This window comes from Lagopus muta, chromosome 14, assembly GCF_023343835.1.
Source record: "Lagopus muta isolate bLagMut1 chromosome 14, bLagMut1 primary, whole genome shotgun sequence".
NCBI classification, from domain to species: Eukaryota; Metazoa; Chordata; class Aves; order Galliformes; family Phasianidae; genus Lagopus; species Lagopus muta.
The window spans coordinates 5,012,361-5,038,323 of NC_064446.1; the positions used below are offsets into that span (position 1 = coordinate 5,012,361).

The 25,963-nt window shown below is 37.0% G+C and overlaps 1 protein-coding gene across 7 annotated transcripts in view; it reads right to left on the bottom strand.

Annotated features, from left to right (window-relative positions):
* TENM2 (teneurin transmembrane protein 2) overlaps nucleotides 1-25,963 on the bottom strand; it is a 1,003,091-nt gene that overhangs the window by 411,511 nt on the left and 565,617 nt on the right. For all 7 annotated transcript variants that reach the window (XM_048960703.1, XM_048960704.1, XM_048960706.1 and 4 more), the window contains one exon: nucleotides 20,069-20,344. In XM_048960703.1, the coding sequence (XP_048816660.1) occupies nucleotides 20,069-20,344 (276 nt within the window). The remainder of the gene's footprint in view (nucleotides 1-20,068; nucleotides 20,345-25,963) is intronic.

A 25,963-nucleotide genomic window follows, 5' to 3' on the forward strand; every position in this document is an offset into this window, starting at 1 on the left:
AACTGCACTATCATATGTATCTATTCAAATGAACTGGCACAGCTACAATAAAAGTCATCCTTCTTCTGTAGCTTGTTCTCTGCAAATCACCCAAATGCTAACAGTTGAAGAGAGCCTTTGATTTCCTTTCATGTTGGCACCGTAAACCCCCACTTGTTCAATACACACATATCCCTCAACTTCTGTCAAAAGCAAGAACAAATTTCCTAACCAAAACTGAAAAGTCCTTGGCTTTTCAAATGACTATAAATTGCATGGCTAAGTGCATATGGCCACAGGGCTGTCACAGTTACTTTTCTTGACAATTCATCATAGCATACTAATTCTGTAATATCATTACTGTGTCTCTTCTCACTGTACTGATCCAGCCAGTTAATTTAATCAACTAATAATAGATTCAGAAATGGATGCAAAGGACCCTAGCACTTCAAATTATATTACTAGAGATGCAAGCAGTGAAAGCAATGTATTCTGTACTTGCCATTAAGTATAACCTCACTAAGTTATATTCTTCTGCTAAGTTGGAGACTTTCCTTTAAAAAGTAAAGAAAAAAATATTTGTGGAAGTCAGAAGAGGTCCTTTTCAACAACAGCAAAAGAGCTGTTTATTTCATATTAACCGTAAGACCCAAACGCTTTGCATTAATTTGAAAAAATCATAACCATTCATTAAATTATAATTATGTTTAAAAGTAAAAGAAATAAATAAGCACGATGGGAAGAAGAATACATACAAGTAGTGGAAACTAAAGGCGTATCATTAACTGCAAAGCCAGCCATTCAAACACGGACAATTAATTTTATTAAATTTTCGTCTTCTCTGAAAATGTCAATGGTTATTAAAAACATTATTCTCCAATATTCCCATCCATTTTGTATGTCATGAATAATGGTACTTAAACTTTGAGATAAAAAAAAAAAAAAAAAAAAAAAGTTAAAAATGAATCTAACCTGAAATGTAGGCAGAACTGAAATGTAGACCACATCCAAAATAGAACAGTTGGTTTGCTTTTAAATGCCGACAATCAAAACAGTGCCCTGTAAAGATTCGGAGCACACAGCACAAACGTTGCTTATGCAGGCATGCTTGGTAGGCTGGTGAAGATGTGCTGTAGCTGTGAACGGGCTACCAGCTCTCAACCTTATGATGTGATGATGCACTCCCTCAATCACTGCCACGCTGCCCACACTGCACGCCGGGCAGCACCAGAGTGGTGCCTGGCACTGTGGTTTCTGGGCCCTGCCCAGGCACTGCACAAGCTGGCCCCAGTCCCACTGGCACCATCAGAATGCTATGAAGGAGGAAGATTGTGCAAGTAGGAAATGATGTTCAACAGGCCTTACTGGAATGTCCACGTAGAATTTTCCACTTTAGATTAAATCTAGATGAATTGCCAACGTCATTCCAATTAATCTTTTGGGGAACTTTGAATAAAGTCAATGAATCTCTTCACTTGCTGAGGAGTTTTGTGTATTGGGGCCGAAAACGAGGCAAAATCATGTTTCCCCATTTAAACAGTTAATTTTGGAAACACTGGGGTGATAGAGATTGATAGACTTACTCCCTATAATTCAGGAAGGCAAATGTTAACATTTTAAAAGTGATTAGAGGTCTCCAAAATGCTGTGAATCTTCTGTACATGCCAAAGCGCTCTCTGTGAAACAAGAGTGCATGAGTCCCAACCTAGATGAAGCCCCAACAAAACGCATTATTCTTATCAGTCACTGTGCAGAGATCCCTGTCACGCTCTCTTCAGGCTGCCCAGCGTCCCTTGTTACTAAGCATGACTCAAATTATGCCTACCTAGTCTAAAAGCAAGGCATCTGCTTGAGTACTGTAATCTAACAAAACAAATAATTTTCCTTTCATCAATATACAACAGCTTTGTTCATTACTGAGAAGCGTTAGGTGGTGAAGTATTGAGTGCTATGCATTTTACGCTTAAATCAATGTACTGTCTTGCAGTTATGCCACCTAATGTGTTTTTAAGCCATGCGCTACAGAAATCAATGCGGTTCTTATTTGATATTCAGTGTTAAGTTCAGCCTCATAAATTTAGAATTGCACTCTGTTATTTTGATGGTTATGTATTAACTATGTCCTGTAAGTTTTATGATGTTATATTCAGACATGCAGTAAATCATGCCAGTTATACACAAGTGGCATACAGTGGCTTTATTTTTACCGTCCATTTTGGAAGAGAAAGAAAGGGATGATTCATTTGACCTATCAGGGCAGAAAAATAGGGTATATCAGATAAATTTCAGAAGGTGTATCAGTAACAAAATTAGGCTCCATAAAATTTAACTGAGTCTTTTCTGAGACAAACTGATTTGCAGCAGATAAATGTGTTTGATATACTTCATTTTGCCGATATTTTACACTGGAACAGGCACACAACAGTTGATCATTCCCTGTAATGCATCTAGCAGGTGCTATGCTAATGTGTAGAAATCAAATGCCACACTGCAAATTTTTTTTTATTTTTGAAAGATTGATATTGGCATACAGAATAAAAAATACAGAGCTTCTAAGGCATTTTCATAACAAGAAAACTTACCCTAGTTTCAGTTACTTTTGTTTTTTTATTCCAGATAAAGTTTCTCTCAACCCCCATCAACTGTATTTACCTGTGACCAAGATCCTCATTTCACCCTTCTCAGTACATAAAGAACTAGCCCAGTTACTTGTTCCCAGAACAGGTACAAAACAGCCTCACGTACCACAGACCTGGCCTGCACTGCCATACTGTATGTGTACTCCAATGATCCACCAGAAAGATAATCATACTCAAATCAGCTGTATGAAAGTTTTCTGTATGCGCAGTGGTTCTTGTATTCTTTTACATTGTTTCTTCTAAAACACAACAAGATGCTGACAGTGAAATTAGATGCTCTCACACTCCAATTTTTACTTAAAGCTCAAGCCTTGATTTTCTCTGCACAAACCTCATATAGATTTATATTTTGACAGTGAGAAGTGAGAAATATTTATAGTTAAAGAAAAGGAAAAAGGAGAGAGTGCTTCAAAGCATGTTACATAATAATTATCTCTCTCTGAAAGAGAAATGTTTTTAACGCTCAAATCTGGTAAGCTGGAGGAGCTCACTGGCATAATAATTTCCAGAAAGGATTCCCCAGCAGTGCAATAATTTGCAGGCTGACTAAAGCCCACACAGCAGCTGCACCAAGACCACGGCAACTTTCCTTGGAAGAAAAACTTCATTTTTTGTTAACAGCTAAAGTCAATGTCCAGCTAAAAGTTGCTTAATAGACACACAGAAACAAAAGAGAAGGTGAGGGAGAAAGAATAGTGTGATATGGGAACATAACTTTATTAAAACGTCAACCTACAGGCTCCATTTTTTCATAAGTCTCTTTGGCAAAGAGGTTTTCAGGCAAGCTGCACCAGCACACTGATTTCCATGTTTTAACAACCCAAGGGGAAATATAAAAAGACTGCAGACTGCTGAAGAACAAAAGAAAATCTGAGTAGCAGGTTTCCAACTTTGCTATACTGAAAAGTGAAAAACAAAACAGGCTCTGTCAAACCAAGAAATCAACTTCCTAGGAAACAGTAGGGCTAGAATCATCCAACATGGTGACCTTCAAGGAGGACAGGCCATCCCCTCCCCATGGAAGGACCAGCAGAAATGCCCCCTCCATGCTCACATGGCAGACCTCACCTGCCCAGCAGTTGGCAGCAAGGTTCTCAGCTTTAAGGAGCCCTCAAGTGACACAGGCCTTGCACCCGCAATGGGCAGGAGGAATGCTCAAAAAAAAGAGCAGTAAGTTGATCAGAAAACTTAATTCCAGGTATTCCTGAGGGGAGCCAAGGGGGGAAGGGGGAATCAAAGCCAAACCTCCACTGACTCCAGACTTCATACCACAGTGCAGGTCCTGCCTTATACAGAATCCCTGCACCTACCATACAGCACTGTTTGAACTCTTGGGCATTTCTATGTGCTGTACGTTTACATATCCAAGGTCAGTGAACTTGCTACTGCTATACATACTAATGCATTACAAACATCTTCTGAATCCGTGCTTCTCACTAGGAGAGCACTGTGCTTTAAAACCTGCAGTGCATTTTTTCCGAAATGTTCTTCCTGCCTACTATGGGAAAAGATTTTCCAGCAGCCATTAGCTACAGCCATTTTCACATCTCATTTTAACAAGCTATAAAAGCAGAGCAACATGCCAATTACATGAAATAAATAAAATGAGTACAAGATGGCTAAGAAAACCTCCCGCATTACACATATTTGTTAGAGAGTGTATTAGGGTTTCACTAATGCATTTATAATCCTGCAGAACGGTCTGGCACATCTGCATCTTCAGCACAACAGAATGGCAAAGATGATACAATCCTCCGAGAATTTCTATTTAAAATAATTTAAGATGTGTTTTATGTATACCGAGGAAGCTGCCAGTCAATCTGATCTTCAAACATTCTGAACTCCACAGAGGGAACTCTGGTAAACTGCAGACTGTTCACCTAAATGCATTTATTTTAGCAACATGAAAACTAGTTGCTGTATTTGGCTAATAATACGTTGCACATTTGGAGCTCTGTTAAATACCTTAATTGTGTAGCAGAGAACAAGGCAGTTAATTTACACAAAAGGACACAGAGGTGAATTTTATGTCTACATCCCAGAACAAAATAAGTAAATTCACTGAACATATGGCTTATTAAATCTAATAGTTCCTTTCCAAGATGATTCTGATTGCCATGTTTTGAAAGATAGGATTTTTTTTTTTTTTTACGAAAAAAAAATCTTTTGGATATTTGCCGTTAAGCAGATATGCCATCTGTCTCCCCAAATGAAAAGAAACTCAAGACTTTGATTACTATTTTTCTAAGCAAGATTTAGGGTAATGTATCTCTAGTACGTTGATTAACTAGATCTGACATCACATCTCAGACCTGTTTACTATTGTTTTTCCAGGAACTTCCCACACGTGTGCAGAGAAGCACTCCAGGATATAACTTGAAAGGCCATAAGGAAGATCCATCACCTCCTGCACTGCTTTGAGGTCTGTGGGTGACACCATGTAATTCAAATAGCCATCCTGTATTTTTGCTCCTGTTTTAAGGAGACAGATGCCTAAGGTGTAGCACTCCAAACTGGACTCGGAATTACTGCCACAAAATGCTCTCATTAAGGAAGAAAAAGAGGAAGCCTCTCACAAATTTCATGTTAAGAATATATACCAGAAATAAGATGCTGGCCTGACATGCCAAATTCTTGTAATTTGTGTGCTGGATACTTGCAGTCCTCAGAAGTACAACACATTTTGCCTATCTAGTTTTCTCCTATGGAAATCTTATTCTTCTGCAGCTTTCAAGCCACTAAAAGCAGTAACTCACCTGTGTCAGAGCCACTGCTAGGGGCACACATCATGCACCTACCCTGAAGTTGCTGACCCCATGGGAAAGCAGCCAAGCTGAGGAGCAGAGATGCCCGCCCTGCTGCCCTGAGCAAGTTCATGGCTAAGGAGGTACCAGCAAAACTGCTACTACAGGAAGGCTGGACGGGGTGGTTCAGACTCAGGAGGTGAACAGCACTGCTCACTTAAATCACTTGAAGCACTTCACAAATGAGCTGTACAAAAATAAATCTAAATGGCACGGCATAAAACCACATGCAGGGAAAAGATTAAATGAAAACAAAAAACAAAAAACAAATCTGGTTTCATCACCCAAGCCCTGCATACACTACAGAATTGATTTATTGCTACAACACTTTTCTGCTACTCGATTTAATAGCTGCATTCGTCAAAACATTCATCAAAGCCACACGTGAGGCACAGCAGGCAGCTCCCACAGCCCCAGCACTGAGTCCCAGTGGGGCAGCCCCAACTGCTCCTTGATGCCATGCACATGGATTGGCCACATGAAGCATACAGTGAAGCCAGAACAACTTGGAAGGGACATCCAAGATTATCTAGTTCCAGCCTCTTACCACAGGCAGCGCTGCAGAAAGAGAAGGTGCAGCACAAGGCCAGGAGGGCACTTAGAGCCTCATGGGATGGGCTAAGAGGAGGCTGCCATCAGCAGGAATCCTTGAAGTAGCCATAAGGGAATGGAACACAGCAGGCTCCCTACCCGCTGCCATGGGTTTGGATCACACATGTAAGATGAATGTAGGGCATATGCTGCGTGTTATGGTTTCAAGCCAGAGTATGTCCCAGGGACAGATCATAATTCTTAGGTAACAAAATTACTTGGAGATGATTACTGTTCCAAATAGTTGATGTACAATACTCATTAATAATAGCAGTGAAATGAACTTACTTAACAGTAGGGTTCTTTCACATAAGTTCTTTGACAAAATTACCAAAACTCACATGCTGAACTTCTCTGATATCATAAGAAGGTCTGTAAATAAAATTGCCCATCATTTCATTTTCAAAGATTTGAGAAACTCTTTAAAAGAAAAATGAAGTGTTTTGAGATCATCACTAAACAGAATTTATTTCATCAGTTTGGCAACCATTACCTACACTGATGAACAGGGTTTTTGTTGTGCACAAACAGGGTATGGACTACCAGCTAGTAAACTGAGCACAACTGCCAGAACTGGGCATGTTTATTCATGGTTCCATACCTACACCCACTGTACGTTTCTAAGATTGCCAGAAATGCACAACTTGTGTGCATACATCAGAATTCTTCTTCAGTATTGATAGTTTATAATAAAAGAAACATCAATCCATTATTACTCAGAACCTCTCTTCAAAAGCCACTGGCATTATTTAATTTGAACTTAAATGAACTTGTAAAACCAAGATTTTTCTCCAATCCTTGCAAAAATCCTATGAAAATTAAGATTTAATAAACTTCATTGAGACATAATGCACTTAAATAAGCATCGTAACAGCTCAGCCTTGTGAGATGTACCTTGCTTCCCATAAATAAGTAAAAAAAAAAAATACAATTAAATATACTGTTATTGAAGACTATAAACGTAATGAGAAAATTTTGTTTGTTTTGTTGTTTTTTTTTAAATAAGGCTTTTCTACAAACCTCATATGTAAAGCTGCAACTTAGACTTTCCTCTGCTTCTAGCTTTTGCTGCAGCTGATCTTTAGAATAGGTTTCACTGTATTTATATTTTAGTGCAAAAACTATTAATTAATGGTAGATCAATTCAGAAACATATTAAGCATGAATGATTCATGTGAATGCTCGCATAAGAAACATGAAACAAATTATCACAATATTAGGTGTTTTGGTCCAGCATCTGTCCTTGGATACATGTCTCACTGCTATCAAAGTCAGTTGGGTGTCTTACTAAACAGCAGATTTTTTTTCATAATTACTGAACCAAGTCTGTTGACTGTAATTACTGTTAGAAACATGCGACTTATGTCCATACTGTTATGTGCCAGTTAATTACTTCCATTTTAAAGAATTGCAGTTTCATTTATTTACTTTTAAAAAGAAACCACAAGAAAGTGTAATTTTATTTACCCTGCTTGCCTTACATTTATACTACATAGATTGTGCTGAGTGGCACTAAAAGCCGATGCTGGTCTTCTGAACAGTCACTGCATTACTACTGGTTGTATTTTTAGACAGAGCATTCCAGCGTATCAGGAAATAAAAATCTTATAAAATACAGTATGTGTGATAGATATCAATTGTTTTTCTTATCACACTCACTCTGACATGGTTCAGAGTTCTCACAAATGCATGCCCTGCAGAACTTGGCTCTTGGTTTATGACAAGCTTATGAAAGCAGAGTATGTCTTTAGGTCTCTGTCTGTACTAATTTCAAAGTCACAGCCTTCTTTCTCTTCTCTCCCCTTGTGCACGTTTGTACATCTTTATAATACCTTCCAAATAATTTATCACATAGTAAAGATTTTAAAAAATCATTATCCTTTTGATCTAAAAATCCTTATATTTCATCTTTAATATGTTCTTCTGAGAGGATCTTTCTGGAGAAATTGCCACGTGAGTTCTGCCCCTCTGAGATATAACAGCAGAGCTCAAGTAAGACGTTAGGAGCTCCAAATCACATTTTAAATTATTTGAAGTTTTTGTTTGTTCAGAGCCTGTTTCCCTCATGCAAAGGAAAACGAGAATACCTCTGCAGTACACAGGTCACGAGACTAACATATGGGAAATAAAGCCCAGTTTTTGAAAGCGGAACAAAATTTATCGTCACAGAGATAATTTTAAGTATTTCTAACATGCAGCTGCTTCATGGAGGGACAAACAAAAAAAAACACATTGATTTCTCTTAATAACTTTTGTATGAAATTCATTACTTCTTTAAGATGAGAAATTCCTCTATTTTTTCAGAGCTATGCAAAGAACTCATCACAAGCAGGAAAAACTACCCAGAACTTTGCACATTCATACTGTAATACTCTGCTTCACAAATAGTGTTCTTTAGCCATCCCATGTCAAACACAACTAGAAAATTACCTGGAAATACACTGAAGTCTTAAGCTGAAGGCACCTTATTGTTCAAAAAAATAGGAAGGAAGAATGTACATTCTTTCAGGCAAACACATACAGCACAACATTTTCACCAGGTCAGAAAATAACGGAATAATAAAATGTTTAAAAACACTAGTAGAAAAAAATAAATATTGAAAAGGTTAATATAAATTGTTACTGTCTTAAATCATAGTAAATGTAGAGCTATCTGATCCACCTCCTTCGCACTTCACAATTTACAATTATTTTCTTTGATGCTGACTGTGAGGCTTCAGAAATTATATTCCAATTCTCCCCAGCCTTCCCGTTCAAGTGCCACAGTGCTGATTGCTCCCTTATGCTTTCTCATGATCTTTAGCCAAACAACTGGACTGAGGATACGACAGCAAACACTGCTCATTAATGTCTGACTGCTGGGGCTACAGGTAAGTCTTTTAACAGTTACCAAAGTTCTCTCACTTAAGCTTTTCTCTTAAGAAAAAAAAAAGACAAAAAAACATAATTAACACTGTCACCGTACCAGGCAGTCTTCATCTATTCTATCACCTATGGAAGCAACATAAAATGCACCAATTCACACAACCAAAAATATGAAAGCATAGGAAAAATTCTGCTTTATATTAATAGAAATTGAAAAGAGTAGCTAGCATTCTCTCAGTTATGAGAGCACATGCTGTGCTCCACTATGAACACAACGTCCTTCCTTTGGGTAAGGACACTAAATCCACAAAGAGTGAGACCATAGGTGAGAGGACGATGGTTCCAGACTGAGTAAGATAGGAAGGGAACAGGATTCATGCCCACTTCCCAAAAATTGGGATTAAACTGAACATGGATACTGATCTTTACGTATTGCCAGAGAAGTCAAACTACAGATCAAAATAAAGAGTATCTCCAAGAATAAAAACTGGTTAAGTATCATAATAGAAGTGGACTTCAAGTATGCAGCAATTATCCAGTAAATTAGAGCTGGCAAATTGTCTAGATGATCAAGACTCAAGGAGACTTTGAGCAGCTACCCAGGGATATATTGACAGGACTGGGAAGCTTTATTATTTCATTATTCAATATTGAAAAATGTAGAGAACTCCAAAAAGGAAGGAAATGAACTGAATTATTTATGTATGTTGTTAGCTTTACAAGTAACTCTGAGTTGCATAAAAATGAGAAAGAGAATAAAACTCCAAATACTTGTATATCATTCACAAACACATAACAGATACAAATTCTCAATTCCTAGTGATTTTTTGTCATTCACTCTCACATTAACCACTCAAGACCAACAGCTTGAAAGGTTTGCCACAGTAAAGTAGTTTAATAAGGTAAACAACAGGACTTACAGATAGATGAAAACCATCACAACATTTTACATATTACTGTAGCATGCCTCTGTAAACTGGTATACTCACAAAAACAGTAAAACATTTTTGGTGGCAGGTTACTTGTTTCATTAGCTGTTCTAAACCTAAGCATTTTGATAACTTCTTAGCCTCATTTGACTCCTCTTTCCTTTGCACTTAACTTCCTGCTATTTGCTCTCATCTTTTACCTTGCAGAATGAAAATACAACCTTAGCCTTAACTTAATCCTTCCTACCCCAGCGTTCTTTTTATTTATTGAACACACAACTTTTGAACACACTTGATGGACATGTGGCATTTTACTTAGGAAAAAAAAAAGAAAGAAAATAGTTCTAGCAGCAAAACAGCACTCTGTTGCACAATTACATCTGTATCTGTCTTCTTCCTGCTTACATTGCATGGTATAGCTTGAAGCTGTTAACATTTCGTGGGAGAGCAAAATTGAAATAATACACTTAAAAACAATTCCCTTGTTTTGAAATGGGAAAAATGAGTTATTTAATAATTAGTCTTACTGCAAATTTGTCAACTAGAAATGTTGTACAGAAAACTGATAAAATCTATTTATTATCTATCATCACTCAAGTTATAAAAAAAACAAATAAATTCCCCTGGGACTCTTAATTATTCATTATTACAGCTCAGCATCTGAGAAAACAGAAGCTAGATTTTCACTCTTGAGCACTAATTTGATGTTGAGAAAAGTCCCTTAACCATTTGTGTGAAAAAATCCAACTGCTACCTTTCAATATTTCTGAATGACAGTCAGGGCTCTAAGCAAACAAATGATGCTCACATATCATGCCTCGCCTACAGGCATGTTATTATAATTGAATGATATTATGCTGTCTTACAAGACGGTATCTCGGTTTCAATAGGGCAGACATGGCAAGCAAGCATCAGTTTCCATAGGGACCTTGAACTTTCCAGCAATACAGTTTCATCGACTGAACACTCTTCCTCTCCGTATCGGTAATGGAAAGCCTTAGAATGACTTGAACAGTTGGCCATCTCTGAGATATTCGTAACGCTCTCAAAAACAATACAAAGCAAAAACCCAAAACATCAAAATTCTTTTCATTTAATTGTTGCCCAACTGTAAAAATCTGTCCCAAAGATATGTTATCTGAAGGTCCTCAATAATAACAAAAAGTTCATAATAATTTAAATAAAAAAAAAGAAAACTGAAAATTCCTCTTCTGTCTTAGGTTGAGCAAAAAGAAGCTTGATAATTCATATTTCTATTTGGTTTGTATAAACGGCTATACTTTGTATTTGAGAGCAAACAGAAAAACATTTAAAAAAAGCAGATTTAGAAATGAGTCACATCTTGATTCTAAGTCCAGTCTGAAGTACACTGTAAATGGACTGTGTCTGTGATATACTCCATGGAGTAAGTAAGGTTCTTAGAGTCCATCTTGTGTAAATCTCCACACCTCTCCACAGGTGGATAATCATGTTTGGATTACCTCACAGACCCAGACTTCAATACATAGAAGTCCAAGGCTCTTGCACAGCATTAATATAAGGAAAGGGACCTTCAACTGGATGCCTTTAGGACCCAGCACACAATCTATCAACATCTTATTCTGTGGCAACTAAAACTCTTTCAGCATTCCCCCCATGTCAAATTGTTCTCTTCTGACATTGGTGTTGTCCTGCTGTGTGGTACCAATTATCAATGAATATGCAGAGATTTTCTTGCCAAGAAAGAAGCAGCAGAGTTTGTATGGAACTGCAATACAAGTTGTATTACTTACACATATTTATGAAACTTAAGCACAAGTGGAGAAACAAATGCGTCCTCTTTTAGGATTTGGTTCCAACTAATGCTAGGTTTCCTAAAAGCAACATCTGAATAATTGAGACTACACACAGCTCTGCTGCCAGTAGTGTAAAGTCCATAAGACTTTTTCTTGACACAGCTCTACACAAAAACTGTTTTTTTTAACACTAGATTGTGGAAGATCACAGCAATGGCACCCTCTGGTGACAAACATAACACATTATAATGAGATGAACCATTCAGCCTGGAAAAACATTTAAAGCTACCTTTTCTGCAAACCTACTACATGGAAAGCATTCCCATGGCAAACTGCAAGAAGTAGGTGAGTATTTTTAAGGACAGTTCTAACTAGCCTGCAATAGGAGCCAATTTTAGTGAAAGGGCAAATTCTTCAAATCAGTTAAATTTCTCTGTTATCATCGTATCTTCCTTGTATTCTATTAAAATACATCTATTAAGATGTATTTTAGCCAAAGACTGACTTAACTAACCATACATTAAAAAGTTCAATTCTTATCAAAATTGGTTATTTCATGTTCACATATGGTTCAGATTTCAGCATGTTATTGGTAGTGCTACCAACGGCTTTTGATATGTTGAAGAACACAAATGAGAGGTTTGTAAACCAAAGACTTAGCATTCATGTGTATGTGAAGTGGACTAACAGCTGCTCAGAACACATCTTCCACTCGATTCAAGAGGCAGAACTTCAGCCTTTCTGAAATCTCAATCATCCCCACAGTTTCTTAAAGAGGGAACGTGTCAGCAATTTCAAATGGTACAGAAGGACTTAAATATACACAAGTATTTTCCTTTCTAGTGTCAAAGAAGTAGGCTGCCATACAGCATTTAGAAGCCTAAGATCTTTTAAGAAAGGTATCTTTAACCCACGTAAGATATAGGAAATTTAAAATGAAGAAAACAAGTAATTTCTGGATTGCATATATCATATGTTACAGAAAAATTCGGTATTACAGAAGAATCCAATTCTGGTAAGATTTTCTACAAAAAGCTGAGTCACGGACATTGGGTAAAGATAGGTAAAATTCAATACTTACATTTTCTTTCCTCTGGTTTAAGGAAGGGACCTTAAGGCACAACTGTATTATTTACTTCTAAAGAACTATATTTGTTCATAATAAAATAAAGGAAGAATATGAGATCTTTCTTGAAATTTACGGAGTTATTTTACAATGAGCTCCAGTTATTCTAATGCATGCATATATTAAAACTCCAGAACTTAAATTAGTTCCTGTTTTCTAGGTGAATATCATTTATTTCTGAATAGATTGTCATATTTAAAGATTACAGCAACAATCACATCTAACATATTCTTTTAGACAAGTTGCCAGAGAACTTGAAATGAACACTGCAAAGAGTGTAAACACAAAATATATCAAATTAAATATTTAGTAACAGCATTAATACTTAAACAGCCCTTATACGTGTGTAGATAGACGTACAGCAAACAGGCATTCACTCTACATGCACAGAGAATCCATTGGCCAAACTCAAGCAAAGCAGCCTGAACAACAGGTTGATTAGAACAAGCACTGTGCACCTACACCTAATTATGTGCTTATTAGTGAAATATGCAAGCCTATGTAATTAGGGAGATGATAAACAGTGGGATGTGCTACAAGAACAAAAGTACCAGTATCTAGCTTGACAAATTCAGAGGAAGCATTAGGTGAAATTTCATAGCTTTTTCAAAGAGAAGACTTAAAATAAATTCAACACATGGATGTCCGCATTGGGTGCTTCAGTTTACACGGGAATGTAAAATACACCTATTTTTATGCTGCACTCTGATAAATTTTGTTTCAACAATGTGTACAGCCAAACCTTCCTGTAACAGTTATATCTCTCATCAGCCACTCACAATGAATTCATTACCAAGCTGGATTAATGTTATCAGATACACATTTCTGTTAAGGAAAAGTACAACAAGGCATTATTCTAATTCAGTTGTGCTTTAGAACAAAGGCACTGCTGCTTGCTTAAGTGACCTGTATCATCTAAGTTCACTTTATTAAAACTAATAATTGACGAACTGAATGATGAGCTGTAATAATTTTGTTTTTAAATACAGTTTCATCACTTCTGTTTCGTAGATGGAAGGGCTCACAACTAAAATATTAATTGAAAAATCACAACGTTATGTTGAGGTAGCTTTTTTTTTTGAAAAAAACCTGCCAGTGTTGCAACCTTCAGTGATAATGCAGACAAAGCTGCATGCAAAAGCATTTCTCTCATGCTCAGGAAAAGCAGGTTACAGCTAGCATCCACTAACGAACTCAGCTGTGGCAGTATTTTGCCAGGTAGACTTAATTCACCAGCCGATATTTCTGTTTCCCTTGATTCTTGGGCTAAATACTGGGTTTTGTTTCCACCTATATGCCTTGGATGATGTAATTATAGAGGGGGCTATCAGGTATTCCAAATAACTCACTCAGAAGAACAAAAATGAAAAACGGAAACTGCTTCAGCCAGGTCCTGATGTAGTTACATGGGCAGAAAGCAAAATGTTCAGGCTCAGCAGCCAGAATGAGGGATTTAATGTGGCAGAAGTACTAAAATCCCTGACATCTAAGAGAAATGAAATCTTACAAACTTCACAGACGTGAAGCTCTAACTCAATCAAGATGGCACTGTTTAACCCTTTCTAGCCAGGTAAGCAAAAGTACTACTGCAGCCACATTTGCACTCTATCTGGAATATCACCAACACAGTGTTCAGAGTATTATTCAGTTCTTTTACTCAGCCTCTGAGTTGCATTTACTCTTTAGTTCTTCCTAAACCTGTATCTTTAGCGTTATTTTCATTGCATCATTCTTTGATGTAGATTCTTTGAACACTAGAGTGCTATTGGGTTATATTAAGATTGTAACAAATCTTTAAGATTTTATATACTGTCATTTCATATTCCTGTCTTGCACAAGACTTTAAAGTTTACCAGCAATACATACCTATTTTTTGTCCTTAGCTCCATCATTCAGCCTCCTCCCACAATAACTGCCTAAACCACTTACCTGGACAAAACTGTTGTTGATGTACAGTCAGGTCTTTACAAGTTCTTCCTGCTAGTCAGTTCCTCTATTAGGAAACTAATTCCGATCAGAAGTGTCCTCACATTTTGAGCGCACATCAAAATTGGATGTGATTTGAGTTCTGATACTGTGCTTATGAGTTTTTAAATTTATCATTTACAAAGTACTTCACATTCCTTCCTGGAGAAGTATACCCATGCATGAGCTAAACCATCCAAGAGCTCTTTCTAAAGAAGCCTTGCTGATGTATGAAGCACATGTTTCCATTTTCTGAGTCTATGACATTTCATTTAAAACCCTTGAGACCATCTGGACACTTTTGCAGCTATGAAAAGATAACATGATTGTGATAGCTCTTCCTGTCTTCTCTGCCCCTCCTGTTGCTCCCAAGCTAACTGGGACCTGGGTAGGTCTGGGAGGTAAAAGTGCTCAACATGCCCAGGGACCACAAATGGCAGAAACTGTCTACCATGCAACATACAGCAAGCACACAGCTTCCCTGCTTCCTGCACACGGAGAGTAAAATAAAGATATTCTTCTTTTTCTTAACTTGACCTGAGACTGCAGATCTGATCCTACTGAAATTTCACTGTTTCACCAACTTGTTAATTTGTGGGTTTTTTGTTTGTTTGTTTGTTTTTTTGTTTTGTTTTGTTTTTTTTTAATAATTCACTTCCCCACAGCCCAAAGCAAGTATTTTTTTTAACAGAAATATTTAGGAATAAAAATTAACTCTAACTTCTTAAACATAAACAAAATCCTGTTGTCAGGAAGATTAAAACCTACTTTCAGATTGGTCTTATCACACTCAGGTTATCCTGCAGAAGACAAAATCAAAATTTTCTGAATAGTAGAATCACAGTTTCGCCACAAGCTTTTCTGCAAATTATGAAGTGTGAAATAGCACACTGAATAAAAAATAAAATAAGGAAATATTGAGAACAGCATGTCAAAATTTAAAGAGTGAAAATAAGAAAATAAACTCTTCAGCTGTCATCTGATGGTCTGATGCCTCCGCGCATTACTTTGATGTGGCAGTACCTTTCCTTTTCTATCATAAATTTAAGTCTGTTGTTCAACAACAACCTGGAAAAATCCTTGGTTACCCTCCTTATAAAAGTAAAGTATCCATAAAGTATGAGGATAGTTTGAATTAAGATTTGTTTTTGATGTTTTAAGATCCACTTTACATACACATTGGAGAAATGACAAAATGAAATCAACACCAGAAAACTCACAGTAGAAAAAAAAACAAAAACAAAAACAAGAAAACATGATTTCCTTTTTTTCCTCTGTAAGATATAATAAGAAATTTAAGAGAAATACAGTTTCTCATATTTTATCCTGCAATATTCCATACTTCATTTTACTTAATACATTATATATTTTAATTGTACATATTTTTAATAAATAGGATGTACTTGTGGTATTTTCTGGTATTCAAACCAGGGTTCAAACCAGTAAATTTCAAACCAAGGGTTTGAAATTTACTACAATAAAAAAATACCAAAGTGATGCACTTGCTGAACCTGATAATCATTTCTCTGAGAAGCATCCTGCAGCACATTCCCATAGCACCTGAATCCTTACCCTTGGTGCTGGAGACCAGCTGCCTCCAACAGCTAGGGAAGGTCTCCAAAAAAAGGGAGATGAAATGAGGAGAAGTTAAGAGTATGGCACTACTGGATTAAGCAGCAGGAGTCACCAGATTCATTCAGGTAATGTAGCCCTGTTTGGAGCCTCACCCCATAATAGCTGGGCTATCAACACAGAACTACTTTTGCAGATTTAGAATTATTTCCCTCACACACGCTTCACCTACAAAGAACTACCAAAATCTCAGAGTTTTACGGTGGATTTCAAACTTAAACACAGATTCTCACAGGTATCACAGAGACTGCAGATCTGTCCCCAGTGCATACTGTACCTATCTTCTCCTTAATTGTGATGTTCTGTTTCCTTGCCATTCCTAAATTGCAAGTTACTTGATTTTACTATGGCTTAATTCTTTTTTCTTTTTTTTTTTTTTAAGAACTCCAGTTGGGGGGGGAGGAGGGGAAAGAAGTGGCAGCCCTGGTAGAACACATGCTTTTAAGTCATTACCTAAAAATAATCAAAACCTAAGCTTTACTCTGGAAATAGGAATGTTATAGATTTAAGACTGACCATGCGACAAAGGATGACAAATGCTGCTACTGAAAAGCTTGCCATTACGTTTTGGAACAAACAGTTACGGGATTTAATAAACAAAAGTAAACATTCAGGAGCCCTCTGGTACATCCCCTACACACTGCACCTGCAGGTGCACTGAAACAGCTCTCTACAATGCTGGCACATGACATCAGAGGTGAGCTATGTTTCTAACTGGCTGTTTACACTTGGATGTATCACGAAAACTTCAATTCACTTAAATCTCACTGCTCAACAGATCATGCTGCATAATAACTTGGTGACAGATTTGCTTTTAAATATTTACGTTGCTATGCCTAAAGAAGAGATAACTAGATAGAGACAGCATTAAAAGTTGCAAAATATGTTAAGAATTTAGAGCCTAATCAGACTTACAAAAAAAAGCACTTCTTTTCACACTGGATCTTCTGTTTTGTTAGGAAGAATGGTAGTGTACCAGTAAAAGTGAATTTAAATGAGTTCATATTATTTCCATGTATCTATAAGCATTTTCAACATGTTGATATTTCAAGGTTCACAAATTTCTAATCTATGATCAAATTACATCACACCAAATCTAGAAGGCAGAAGATGGTGAAAAGCTTTTGAATGGATTTGAATCAGTGCAACATCAAATTGTTAGAGCAAGTATTAGAAATCAAGTCACCTCTGGGCTACTTAGAGGTGTACAAAAAATGACGTATACATGTTCATATATTCATATATACATAATATGTGTAGAAAATAAGAGAAGTGAAAGGTTTTTTTTTCTTTCTGTTCCTGTTAGTTTTTGTCCCCCCAAGTGCAATAATATAAATTGTCCCTTTTGCACTTTAACTACTGTTTTGTAACAATAGTAACGTACCAAGGGAAAAAAACTTCAACAACTCTTTAAATAAATTCAGTGAAGTCTATGCATCACAAGTTCCCCTAATATTGGTAGGCATAAATGGATAAAATCTCATAGCAAGAAACGTATTGTTTCATGCCAGTACCTTGCAAATCTCAAACAATATCAGAAAGTAAATTTCTCTTGAAATACAGATTCTTGTTACTTCCTCTTCAAGATGAATACCTAGCAAGTTATTGATCTGCTTCTGAAGGACACAGTTTTTATTATGTAGGAAACCACTGCTGGGCACAAGTGCGAGAAATTAATGATGGTTTTGTAAGTGCCCACACTGCGGTGCTGAACCAGTGGGGCAACTGTCAATCTATATGATAATACATCCCAAAACTTCATAAAGTCACTGATGTGAAAAGGCATTGATTTTTGAGCTAACCAGAATTTGTGAGAAAGAAAGACTAAAAAGTTTACTGAAGTCAACACCTCTGTGTATACAGACAGTTGCGTGATCTTTTTTTAAACAGCCAGACATAAACACTTATCACAAGAGCCTTGCCATGTAAAAGTGAATTCCACACACTATTTCGTTTCTTCCGTGCTTTTTTATCACATCCTCCTTCCTTTTACTTGTTCCTTTTGCTTATTCTTTTCAATGTTAGAAAAATTATCTGTTCAAAATGGATTCAGTGCACTGTATTTCCAATTACTCAGTAATTATAATTGACTTACTGTAACAAAAAAAACAAAACAAAACAAAACAAAAAAGCAAACAGACTTCTTTCATCAGTGTCTGCAACACTATACAGTTAGGTCTTGAGATCAAATTTCCTGAGACAAAAGGTGTGGAAAAGGGCTTCCCTCAGCAATGAAGAAAAACTGTCCATATATGAAGGGAATTCCTCCAAGAGCAATGAATTCCAATTGTTGTTTGAGCTTATCAAAACTATAGTGAAGTAAATGTAATTTGACTTCTTGGTTTGAACTGTACTATTTAAAAACAAAATTAATTAATTATCCAATCAACAACACCTTTTTACAATCATGGTTTCCATGTGCTAGCATATACATATTTCCTCTTCAGTTTTGATGAAGAAATATATTCCGCTATGCCTATAGAGAAAAGATGTTGCTTGAAGATTCAATTTAAATCAGGAAAAAACGCACACTCTTGCAGAAAAAAATCAATTGCGCTTTTCTGAACTTTTTCAATCAATACAGAAAGTGTAATTCAGTTTTACCTTGTTTGCTTTAACAAGGAGTTGATTAAGTTTCCAGTACCTATCACACCTCTGCTTTGCAGAAACTGAGACAGCTGCCACTGAATGTAGGGAGGAGCCTCCAATAAACAGGAAAGAAATCCTCCTCTGTTAAGTAACATCATGCAATAAATTAAATTTTGTGGTAAGCAGTATGTGTAGCTGAGACCTGGTTATGTTACCTGGTATTGGCTGCCTGAGTAATTGCTCCAACGTCAACATTAACGAGACTCCTCTCCACCTTTGCATAACGGCAAACATCAAAGCTTCTTTTTAATATTTTAACTAAGCTGAGTTTGCATCTTCATTACTCTGTGGCACGGAGGACAAATGGCAGCAAGTCCATTCTTACTATTTTTCGTCTCTAAAAAGATGTGCGCACAGATGATTTGTCTGATACATTTTTAGCAGACACCATAAACAAGTCTGTGCTATACGCATCTGAAAGGACAGCTGGCTTGATGGAGCTTCATCAACACTAGTTAGATGCTTTATCAACAATGATTTGTACATTGTCTAAAGTCTCATTTCTACGTAATTAATCACCTACTCTTTGCCTCAGTGTGATGCACAAGTTTGCTCAACAGCCCCTTATATCTACAATAACCAAGTGCAGAAGTTCAAAATTTAAAAACTCATGTGAAAGCAAATAGCACCACTGTTACAGCTACCAGCATATTGCAGATTATTAATATTACTTCAAGCTGTGAAAAGAAATCACACAACATACTATTTTAAAAAAAATCTGATTTCTCATCATTAAGTTAATAAATTCTGAATATAGTTTTCTGTGAAGGGTTATTACCTGGAAAGTAAATTATATGATAAACCATATATCATATTATGAAATAAGCATGTTATAGCTTCCTGATATTGACATTAAAAGAGTATACCTAAGCAGCTTTAATCAAACAGAGAAAGAAAAGTGAAAAGCTAATTTTTAGAAGGACACTCATGTTATTACACATGTGCAACTTGAAAATATATATATATATATATATACACGCACACACATATATATATACACACACACACATATATATATACACACACACACATATATATATACACACACACACATATATATATATACACACATATATATACACATATATATATAAAAAAAAAAAAGAAGCCCTACCGTTTTCCTCATCTGACTTGTTCTCATTGTCGGAGTCGGTGAGGGTGAGAGCCGAGTTTTCACGACTTGACAGACCAGAACTTCGCCTGGATTTGATCCCTCTTCCCCACAGCCTGATTGCATGCTCTGGAGACATCCCTCCCTCCGTGTCTGAGTCAGCATCAGAGCCAGTGCTCAAGGAATAGCCTTGATGGAGTATTCCTATGTCCGAGCAGTAGCCACTTCGATGGGGAGAGGGCTCACAGATTCCCAGCTCTGCGAGGGTGAAGTTTGTTCCTAGAAAGGCGGTTAAAGAAAAGTAAATAATTGAAAATCTAGGAGATTTAAGTTTCAAAATAACAGAAAATGTGTGTGCTAAGGCTTTGTAATTAATTACACAGAGGAATCCACCAACTTACGTAAAACGTATTCATTATAATTCAAATGCATGAAATACACAAAACAAGGGTAGATTTTAGGTTATTTGTGACTACTATTTTGGCTCCAAATTATTTATCACTTACGTATGTGATTAATGTAAAACTCCTGACAAGTGCTAATGAGGAGACTTGCTTTAGGTTACATATCTAACCTTGCATTCGTAGAATTAGAGCCTTAGCTTTGAAGTTGAACATTTGATCACTTGGAAAGAAGCTGCTTTTCCTACACAAGATTATCATAAATAGAGGCTTTTTTTTGTTTGTTTGTTTTTTATTTTTATTTTTTTTAATTTCATAGAAAACAAATAGTTGGGAAAACAGTTTATGTTTCGTTAGGAACAGCAAATCACTTGAAAAAATCCAAATCTACCAGTGATTAAACAGGAAACCCTGTGATCAGTGTTGCACTTCAATATCTGGTGGGTGGGTTAATATGTGCTGTAGAAATCAAAATATGTGGATCTCAAAATCACTCTGTTTTCTATCTCTATTCACCAAACTTAATAAGGCAGCGAGAGCAAGGACACCAAAATAAAGAGGTCACCAGGTGTAAAGGCAAACATTTCCAGATCGGTATCAAAATGTGATATTTAGCAGTTAGTAACTGCAGCAGACAAAGTCATTAACATTTTGAAGGCACACAGAGTCCCCCACCCCAGGGTTCTCATAAAGTATAGGCTTGCTAGTTGATTTCTCCTTATTTGCTTCCTACAGGAATGAACAGAACTACTAAGAAACGAATGTGGAATTATTCACCATCTCTATGGCTTTTTAGGCTTTTGAAAAACGAAGTGATTTCCGCTTCATTACAACAGGCTAAAAATGAATTAAAGCAGACTGGGGTCACTGGCAGCATAGCTGCCAATAATGTAATTCACAGTGAAACTAAATCCGTTGCCTGTATCTCTATAATGGTAGTTGCATTTTGTCCAAAAGCAGTTTATATTTTCTCCTCTTCTCCAATATGTTTACCAGAATGCCGCTTTATTTTGGAAATTCACACATTAAAAAAATAAAAAAAAAGACACCCAAACACAAAATATACAGAACAAGGTTGCAAATTGGTGACCTGCACATGTAAAGTGCATGCTGATGTCAGGCAAATATCATGATAGTGAAGCTTCAGAAGTTTTCTCGTCTGCTGCTGGCATAAATGTCCATAAATACACACCAGTTATGAATACACTAGCTTAATTAAGCTATTTTACATACATGGTGAAACATTTCAATGATATTCTGTAGAATTTAACAGTCATTACAAGCTCTGATTACTTCACTCCGATTAGCATGCTTTATTGACATGAGAAGTCGAACTACAACATCTAATGCGCCACGTAATTTTCAGAGGAATTCTTACTTCATTTGTCTGAGGAAAATAGTAAAGGTACTGAAAGAGGAAAGTAAACATAGCAGTCACAGAACCCATTCATCCATCTGAGTTTTATCACCTGAGGATCTGGCAGCTTCCAGAAGCATGGAGAAAAAGCCTTGAAAACTGACCAGCTGTTAGACAGTTAAAACAACTGGAGAATGGAGCAGATCAGCTCAAGAACATGAACGGAAGCAATCCACTGAGCCTCTGGGATAGAGGATCTTCCAGATGTTTTTCACATCTATAATATATGTATATATGTAAGTTCTATACATACTTAAGGCATTTTTCAGATAAATCAATTTTGTATCCAAATATATATAAAATGCATCTGTATTTACATATACTTTGATAGCTCACTGCTCTTCATTTTACTTGAAAATCTGAGGAAAAAGCTGCAGAAGCAGTTATGCTGTCTAGCCCTTAGCTTCACCTGGATTGGGTTCTCCTACATCTCTCATTTCCCTTAAAGGAAACTGTCTCAAATAACACATGATCCACTTAGATAATATCCTCCCATATGCACAGCCACAATGGCACATTAAGGACTCACGGCATTAGTAAAGCACTGCTGTAAACTCAGAGGATACATATGGCTCTAGCAGCACCAATATTACTTATCCAGAACTTCAAAGCAAAAAATCCTACTATTACTTTGGAAATAAAGTACCTACTCTCACACAAGAAGAGAAGATCCAACTCAGCACACACCCTCTGGTGCTGGCAGAACACTCCACATGGGATACTGAGGACAGAAAGGTCACCAGGAACCACGGCAGCCTTCCCCATCCCTACAGCCCCCATGTGCTGGAGTGTGCACTGACCCAACTGGCCTGAGGCCTCAGGCTCTGCTTTGAGATGCACCTTCCTTATGACTGCCAAAGACCAGGACACCAGGCCAATCCAGACCTCATGGACTGAAACCCAAGGAAAGCAGGCATCACCTGCTTTGCCATATCCTGAAATTCAACTTGTTCTGCTGCATGTTCACAGTGGGAAGGCTGACCCATGAGCTAATGCAGCCAAGGAAGATGGGTGATTCTTAGTGTTGTATACACCATGTGCTGCCTTGGGGGCTTGCCAGTAACTTTCAGGGGTAGAGAATAACAGCATTTCACTGCAACTTCACTTGCACTGGAGAATTGAAAGGGGGTCAGGATACATTCTTGCACATTCAAAAATGAGACTGTTTTCTTTCAGATTCTGTAGCATCTACTACATTGCTGGTGGCACTACGTGAAAAGAGATAAATAGCATATGATGCTTATCAAGGGAAATTAAAGGAATCTTTCCCTTGAAGGAAACACCACACAAAAGGAAAACTTCAATGTTTTTTGCTTTTTCGTATGTAACGGAGCTTATTAACCTCCATCATTATTCCCCTCATCCCCATCTGCAGAAATCACCAGACCACTTTCGTTAAAGAAAGGCAGTTAACGCCATCTGCTCCCTTAAGGTGTATGCAACTTCTCATGCAAAAATAGATCAGCAACATGGTGGTTTAGAAATGTAATATAATGTTATATACTCCATGATCACACCTATAATCTGCATGCTGTGAGTTCTCTCTCAATAGAGCAGAAAAGCTTTGTTTTCTTTCTCATTTGCATATGACTAGTACACCTTTCAAGCTCATTTCCTTTTACAGCAAGTTAGTACGTAAGTTAATTAGTATACAAATATTCACTAGAAGTGTGATTAATCCAATGATGTGCAATTCTACTTATCCCTGCTAAGGCTAGAAAGCATTACCATGAAAGTAAAGGTTATTCTCACCTAACCTGCAGGCAGAGGTCTCACGTGGTTAATTACAAATTATAGGAATCGCCCTTCTGAAGATTAATCTAATCCAGCTGTGGTCACTACAAAATGCCCCCAGAGACGATATCCAAAACCAGTAGTGCAAAGATATGGCAAATTCATCTTCGAATTTGACTGGATCAGCGGTTCAAAATTTTGCTAAGTCTAAAATCAAAAGAATAAATACTACTGACGTGACATTCTCTGCTACTATAATAAATTTACAAGAAGTTGGGATTTTTTTTTTTCTTTTCTATTCAGACATTCCATCTTTTGTCAATTTTTCTGCTATGCTAACAGCTATAATGATTTATGCTGGCATGAGTACCACAGTTTAACTCCAATCTGTGGTATACAAAGAGGTCATTCTTTTTAATAAACTGTGGTGTACACTTCTTAATCTTTCTCAGTTCTATACATGTTCATTCATTATAATGACAGAGAGGACAGATGATCACACTCATTTTTTAATTTGCTTATTGTATATATTTTTACCATTAACCCTTTTACTGGTCTTCCTTATCAGATACAACTGCCATCTTTTTGATTCTACTTCATTTTCCTCCTTCAACTTTTTGGGGGTTAAAATATCCTTGAATCAGAAGTACTTTTTCTGTGCAAGAGCAGGAAATTTAACCACAGGACCACAATGAACGGCCCCTGTGGCAAATGTCATATTTGCATGAACTGTGCCTGGAAAATGCTCCTGTTAACATTTTTTAACAGTGTTTAGAATTCAACAGAAACAGCGTACTTTTCTTAAAAGCAAAACCATTTCTGGCAGTCTTAGTCCCTTCCACAGCAAACAGAAATCTGCACACACATTACAACATATGCTTTCTATTTGAAAAATATTTTCTAGCTTCTCTCCTCAATGGCAGCTAAATCCTTTAATTGTCTTTTTTCTAATCCTCTTTCTGCCATGCTTCTTTCTGGCTTGGAGATCCCTGGGCCTAATAGCAGGATAGAGACAGTTCTCTTCTCAGCAAGAACTCAGTCAACAGTTACTAATACCGTAGCTACATCTACAGTTAAATAAAATGTTGAGGTTTATAAAATCAGGCACCTAACGAGATTTTGGTCTAGATCACAAAATTAGACAATCTTCCCTGCATTTTCAATAAAATTTACTTTCATTTGGTGATGATAAAGTTACTCTCCTGTTTTCTGTCCTTCATTCATTCTTTATGTACCACATAGGGAATAAAATATTATTAATTACTTCATACACATTTTCTGCAGGTGTCTGAATGTAGCCTCTGAGAACATCTCAAACACTTCATAATTTATCTTCACCTCCTTGGGAGGTGAGCTTTTCTCTCTGCCCTCTAATAGCTTTTAAACTACAGAGAAGAATACTTACAGCAACCTTTTCCCACAGCACAGACAAATTTTGGCAGAACACACCATACATAAAGCATCTACAATGCAGCCCAGGTTACAACACAGTACTTCAGGGTAATACCTGATATTCCTAGGTAGGCTTTCACTCACAGTAAACTTTCCAATTTCTCCAAGCACTCAGTAACATTAAAGAAGACATTTACCACAAAAAGAAGAGCTGTTCCTACAGATATGTCATTCTGAAGGACACAGGGCAAATGTAAGCAATTGAATAAGGATCCGTGCTTTACATCCCAGAGGCATTGAGGGCAGCCGTGGGGACAGCACTGTGCAGAGTGGAGCACAGAGAGCAGCAGCTCTTTGGCACCGGGCATCAGCTTCACAGTCAAACCCCACAACACTTCCATGAATCCAGCAGCTACAGCGAAGACGAGCAGACAGTTAACAGTGACAGCTTTTCCAGCCTGGGAACCTCTGATCCAAAGGCTGGAGATAAGCTTTCATTTCACCAACAAAATAGTCATGTGGAGTTTGCACTGCAGACTAAGCAATGGATCTTCTTCTCAGAGCTGCTCAGATATTCCTCACCCGCGCTCCAAGAAAAGCAACTCTAAGTAGGTACAGTTCACAAAAAACTTCAGCCTAAGTAGTTCAATCTATCCAAGTTATGAGATGTTATTAGAAGAAATGGAACATAAACTCAGCTATACAAAACACGCATACAAGTTCTCCCCTTCTCAATGCACCATCAGTTTCCTCCATTAATCAGCTTATCTTTAATGAAATGTATCATCTATCATTTAGTAGGCAATGACTGTTCTGTGATCAAAATCAAATTAAAACCCACAGGGCTGTGTGTGCTAAATATGCACAATACCTGTGTTTGCATAACTATCTCCCATTGCAGTGATTGCTTCCCAGGCGACCTCCAGCAGAAGGGGAGAAAAATCTGCTCATTTT